The sequence below is a fragment of the Procambarus clarkii genome, chromosome 58, assembly GCF_040958095.1.
Source record: "Procambarus clarkii isolate CNS0578487 chromosome 58, FALCON_Pclarkii_2.0, whole genome shotgun sequence".
NCBI lineage: Eukaryota > Metazoa > Arthropoda > Malacostraca > Decapoda > Cambaridae > Procambarus > Procambarus clarkii.
Window position 1 is genome coordinate 3307779 of NC_091207.1, and position 6424 is coordinate 3314202.

Sequence of the window (6424 nt, forward strand, 5' to 3'; positions counted from 1 at the left end):
GTTGTGATCTGTGAACACAAGAACATGTCTCGCCCCTCCTCCCACGTACACGTCGAAGTGCTTCAGGGCCATTACTAACGCCAAAGCCTCCTTCTCGACGGCACTATAGGCACACTGGTATTTCACAAATTTCATGGAGTAGAAAGCTACCGGCCTATGTACCTCACTCCTCTCTTGAGCCAACATAGACCCTATACCAACGTCGCTGGCATCCACGTACAGGATGAATCTGGCTGAGAAATCGAGGGATATTAATACTGGGGCCTCCGTCAACAGTTTCTTGGTCTTCTCAAAAGACTCCTGGCAGGCCTCTCCCCATTTCCATCGCACATTCTTTTAGAGTAGCTCGGTCAGAGGATGCGCTACCGTGGAAAAATTCCTGCAGAACCCACGATAGTATCCTATCATCCCGAGATACCTTAACAACTCTTTACGCGTCCTGGGCACGGGTTTTCCCTAATGGCTGACACTTTGTGATCTGCAGGGGTTACTTCTCCTTGGCCGATGACGAAGCCTAGGTACTCTAAGTGGGCCTTCCCAAACTCGCTCTTGGCTAAGTTTACGGTTAAGGTAGCCTCTTCTAGCCTCCTGAGCAATTCTTTGAGTCTTTCCAGGTGTGTCCTCCAATCGTCGGCTTACACGACGATGTCATCCATGTATACTGTGCAGCCTTCAGCCCCCCTTGGCAACTCATTCATCATGCGCTGGAAACAACTACCGCTGTTTTTCATTCCGAAGGGTAACACCTTGTATTGGTAGAACCCGTCCAGTGTTACGAAAGCTGATATATTCCTGGCCGCGGGAGTCAAGGAGATCTGGTAGTACCCCTTGAGCAGATCGACCTTGGATACGTACCTTGCACTGCCCACCTGGTCGATGCAATCGCTCACCCTTGGCATGGGGTGGGAATCTGGCACAGTAATGAAGTTCACCTTTCTGTAGTCTGTACAAAAGCGGAATGTACCATCGCTTTTCTTCACTAACAGGCATGGTGAACTCCACTCACTGTTGCTAGGTTCTGCAAGGTCGTTCTCAAGGAGATACTCCACCTCCTTCCTCATCAGCTCTCGCTTCTCTGGGCTTACCCTATAAGCGCTCTGCTTGACGGGCCTGGCGTCCCTCACCTCCACCTCGTGCGTTACACTCTTGTGTCGTCGGGGTACGTCAGTAAAGAGAGAGGCATTCTCCCTTAATAGGTTCGTCAGGTCCGCGCTTTGCTGCCCTTCCAGGTGTTGTAGCTTGTCCTCGATCTTCGCCAAACTCTCCGAATTGGTGAGATGGGTTCCGTCCACCCTGGACCACTTTCCTTCCTCCTCTGGTAGTTCCTGATCCACTTGCATGCACAAAATCATCTTCTGCTGGGGGTCTCGAGTCATCGTTCCGTCCTGCTCGGCGGCTCATGACACACCTGTTTCTTGCGGGGTCTATCCGGCTTACCGATTTCATACGTTACAGGACCCAACGCCGCAGCACCTGGTACGGTCCCTCGAATCGTGACTCGGTCACTCTTGCCCGGCAGCAATACCATCACCTGGGACCCAACCTGGAACTCCCTCGGCGTAGCTCTCTTGTCGTACCATTCCAACATCTTACGCTGCGCCTCCTTCAGATGTTTCCCTGCTAGTTCCTTTTCCAGAATGAGACGTTCCTTGAACTTCCGAACGTACTCGTTGACCGTTCAGACGGTCACTCCAGGTGTCCATTGTTCCTTCAGCATGGACAGAGGACTTCGCACCTCATGTCCATACACCAGCTGGAAAGGTGAGAAACCTAACGATTCTACCACTGAGTTTCGTATGGCAAACAATGCCTCGTCCCACTCAGCTCCCTGCTCTGCGCAGAACACTCTCAGAACGGTCTTCAAGGTGGAGTGAAATCTTTCGATCACCCCTTGCGACTGCGGTCGGTAGGGCGACAACGGAATCTGAGTCACTCCCCAACTTGTCACGGTCTGTCTGAACCACTTGGACTGGAATATACTTCCGTAGTCCGTCTGAATTTCAATGGGCATTCCCACCCAAGAGAAAAATCGTTGCAGCTGTCCGGCTACTACTCTCGATGTCAAACGCCGCATCGGGACAGCTTCCGGAAATCTGGTTGACGCACACATGATTGTCATCAGGTAGGTATTTCCTTGTTTTGTCCGTGGCAACGGTCCCACCCCGTCGACCAACAGACGCTCGAATGCAGGCCCAAACGCAGGAACAGGGACTAACGGGGCCTTTGGTATCGCTGGTTGGCTCTTCCCTGCCCTCTGGCAAGGTAAGCACGTCTTACAATAACGCCTCACATCAGCGTCCATACCTGGCCAGTAGAAATGATCCCTGATCTTACGCAGCATCTTGGTCACCCCCAGGTGACCTGCAGAGTCCACAGAGTGCGACAGATCCAACACTGCTGCTCTGCACTGGGCCGGCAACACTACCTGGTGTCTCATACCTAGAGATTCTTCTCCGGCCTCCATCCTCACAGGCTTCCTCTGTCTCATCAGCATGCCGTCCTGTATGTAAAAATGTGTGGCCCTCTCAGAACCAACACGTCCTCCTTTGGCCTCATGAATCAATTCGGGGAACTCTATCTGCTGCAACTCCCCAAGACGAGTGCGGTCTACCCCTAGAGAACTGGCGAGGGTCACCTGTAATTCACCATCCGGGCTGCCTTCGCCCTCCACTCGTTCTCCGGGTTCCATGAAGAGGTGATCGATTCCCAGGCTGTCGGACGTCTCCTCTTCAGCCCTATCAGATCCACTCCCTCCGTGTCCCTCGCACCGCCTCGGAATCACAGCACATACAGGGAACGCCAACGCGGCGATTCCCTCCTCGTCCCCACAGGCGTCTAACACTCCGCCTTCCTCCTTATAGTGCTTCAAGCACTCTTCGCCATTCACGAGGTTAGGGAGGACACATCCTCCACATGCGTCATTTCCGAGGATGACTTGTGCCTCCATCTTGGGCATTGATGCACAGACCCCCTACCACTAGGGTCTGTCAGCCATAATCAGAATTTAGAGTCACCTGGTGTAGGGGCATCCTCACTGGGTCTCCCACAATGGTCACACTTGCCACCCCCACACTGGTACTCTCGTAACCCTCGGGGAACAGGGTTTTGCTCACCAGGGTAAAATCTGCCCCAGTGTCTCTCAATATCTTCACTGGGATGGGGTCTGCATCCCCCATCCTTACGGTTCCCTCACACACGAATGGGTGAACTCTTTTCTCCCCACTCAGTACGGGTTCATCCCGCACCCTCTCGGCCATCTGGTCCTCGACCCTCACGAAAGCAACGTTCCCCCGCTGCTTAGGGCGTTTGCATTCCCGCGAGAAGTGTCCGAATCCCCCACAATTCAAGCAGCGAAGCTTCCCCGTCGGTGACCATCCACCACCGCTCGGCCTGGCAACGCCTCCAGAGGCCGTCGCTCCGTGTGTCTTCCTCTCACCATCTGTCGACTCCTTCGCCGCAGCAACAGCTCCTGAGCTCTCAGCTTGGGACTTCTTTACCAGCTCCACAGCACTCTTTGATCCTCTACTGTCTCCACTCGAGAGGTGGGACTTGGGAGAACTCGCTCCTGTCCTCCATCCGTCTGTCCTTCTATAACTTCTACCATATCCGGAGTATACGGGCGGTCGGTGCTGTCCCTCTCGACGTGGTCGCAGGGCTTCTTCCAGCATGTTAGCTCTGTCGGCCGCGGCCTTCAGGTCCTTAATGTCTGCCTCCTTTAGTCTAACCCTGATCTCAGGAGAGAGCACGGACATAAACTTCTTCATGACCATAAGCCTCTTGACATCCTCAGCCGACTTCGCTCCTTCGGATTCCAGCCACTTCAGGAACTTTCTCTCCATGTACCTCGCCGTCTCCGCATAAGATTTTCCTGGCAAACGGGTACATTCCCTGAACCTTTTCCTGTAACATTCCGGCGTTAGCTTGAAAGAATGGAGCACAGCTCTCTTTACAGTATCGTAGTTGGTGCACTCTCTGAAGTCGAGCATGCTGTAGGCTTCACGAGCTTCACCGGTGAGCCTACTCTGAACCAGCTCCGCCCACTCCGCCCTCGGCCACTTCTTCAAGGTAGCGACCCTCTCGAAGTGGTCAAAGAAACCTTCAGCTTCGTTTGGTACAAAGACCGGCAAATCTCGCTCCTTCACTCGGCGGTCTTCCTGCTGCGGCGGAGCAGGTGGAGCTAGCCCTAGCTCAGCTCGCTTCAGCTCTACCCCTTTGTTAGCTTCTACCTCTTGCTGTTTCAGCTTAGCTTCTAGCTCGCGCTCCTCCCGTCTCAGCTGTGCTTCTCTCTCTTGTTCCTCACACTTCAGCTGAGCTTCTTCTCTCCTCAGCTGTGCTTCTTCACGCCTCAGCTGTGCCTCGTGCTCACGCTCTTCCTTGTGCAGCTGTGCCTCTCGCTCTTGTTCTTCCTGCTTCAGCTGCGCCTCTCGTTCCTCTTTGCGCAGCTGCGCTTCTCGCTCTTCTCGTTTCAGCTGTGCTTCTGCTTCTTGCTCTTCCTTGCTCAGCTGTGTCTCTCGCTCCTGCTCTTCACGTTTCAGCTGCGCTTCCCACTCTTCCCTGCATAGCTGTGCCTCCAGCTGCAGCTTCAATATCTCCAGCTTGATGCTGCACCTGCTGCTTCCACCAATGCTCTAGTGTTCTCCCATACTGGCAGGTGTCTGTGGCCGTTCCTCCCCCAAAGCTTCATCTCGTGCCCTGAGCTGTGCCATGATCTCCAGTCTTCTCTCTCTCTCTTTGGAAGATCTCAATTTTATCCCAAAGTGGTCAGCTATCGATTGCAGCTGTGCCTTGGTGCACTCCTCCAGCACCTGCTCATCTCTAGTGTCAATGAACCTCGCTACCTTATCATCCTCCATCTTGTGCTATGAGTGATAACCTGTACCTGATACCTAATACCACTGTAAAGTACCACAATTGCAACCTTTATCATGATCGGTATCCTGGCGAGGTCGCCAATGTCGGGGTATGTCAACGCGTAATGAGGGGCAAGTAACAGTATACAAGATATCCTAGCACTTTATCCTGTCAACGGTCGCCAACGTCGGGGTTTCTCTCTCTCTCAACATGGACACCACCCAGTAGTATTAGCGATAACTGTTACTCACCGTAGCCCTGCGGGTCTTCACTCAATCCTCGCGGCACCACTGTTCGCCAGGAGAGTATCCCAGTCGATCCCCAGCCAGCCTTAAAGCCAAAGAAAGAGTGGGAACACAGTTGCTCTCTCCCGACCGTGTGCCCGCCCCGACAAGGGCTCTACTACTAACTGCAATGTCGCCAACTGGTGTTTCACGTGTCCAGTAACACGTCAGTAGTATTGTGGAATTGTGATACTAGTGGTAGAGCTCACTCATTAGATCTGGTCTCGGGCAGGCATATGTCTCTAATACTCTCACTCAATGGAACTGTTCTATAGCAACAAGATATATGGAGGGATAATATAAACACAATGGTGTTTTGTATTTTACTTAAAAAACTTCAAGGTATTATATCCGTATCAACAACGAAACAATCAAGTACTATGCAGAAAGTCACTCTCTCTTCATATATCTGAGGCGCACCTAGAGGGTAACACTCTTCCTCCCTCTCGTCAATGTCATAATCAGCTGAGCCGCGCCCCTCTCGCCGTGTGAATGCTCAGTACTTGTTTTCCTGGCGTTATGCGCTCTGTTTCTTTAAATTCGCAGGAATCACTATATTTGTCATCAACACAATTTTTCTATAATGGCAATAGAACGCAATGAATCACCACACTGATCGCAAGTTCAACAACTCATTTCTACAGCACTTAACATGACACTTCACTATAATGACGTTGCACTGTACTTAATGATAATAAATGCAATCAGTTACAGTACTGACCTTAGATTCAGTAATTCCTTTCGCAGGCGATAATACAATTAATCACTGCACACATGGAAATGTTATTCCTCACACCAACATATACATATACAGGGATAAATTCATCAATATCAATAATGATAATATAAATACTGGGCACACAGCCTAACACCAATAACTGGTACACTTATATATATATTCTCTAGAAAAAGTTATCATAATAACGTCACATGAAAGAATCATCAATGACACTACAAATTCTTCAATAACTCCAGGTGCCTGCACACACCACATGTATAAATATCGTGAGAGCTCTGTACAGCCTCACTCTGCACAACTGTGCCTTACTGTGACATAGACATAAGTGAGCCTTGCTCATGACATGAAATATAAATATATAGCTGGCTAAATATATAGCTGACTAAAGGGGAATTGGGAGGGAAACTAGAATCATCTACTTCCACCTATCCTCCAGTGAGAGTTGAATTGTATCTCCTAGTCCAGGCTCTCGCCTCGTTGTAGGGAATGCCCTCCACACACGCACTGATGCGTCCTCCAGGAACCCAATCAACGTCCCAAAATAAACGCG

At 51.1% G+C, this 6424-nt stretch overlaps 1 protein-coding gene across 1 annotated transcript in view; it reads right to left on the reverse strand.

Moving 5' to 3' along the window:
- Positions 1–1372: 1372 nt before the first annotated feature.
- Positions 1373–6424, reverse strand: part of LOC138353505 (uncharacterized) — a 5181-nt gene continuing 129 nt past the window's right edge. The window contains exons 2-3 of the mRNA XM_069306481.1: positions 4143–4608; positions 1373–1654 (exon numbers count right to left, since the gene is read on the reverse strand). Of these exons, the coding sequence (XP_069162582.1) occupies positions 1373–1654; positions 4143–4608 (748 nt within the window). The remainder of the gene's footprint in view (positions 1655–4142; positions 4609–6424) is intronic.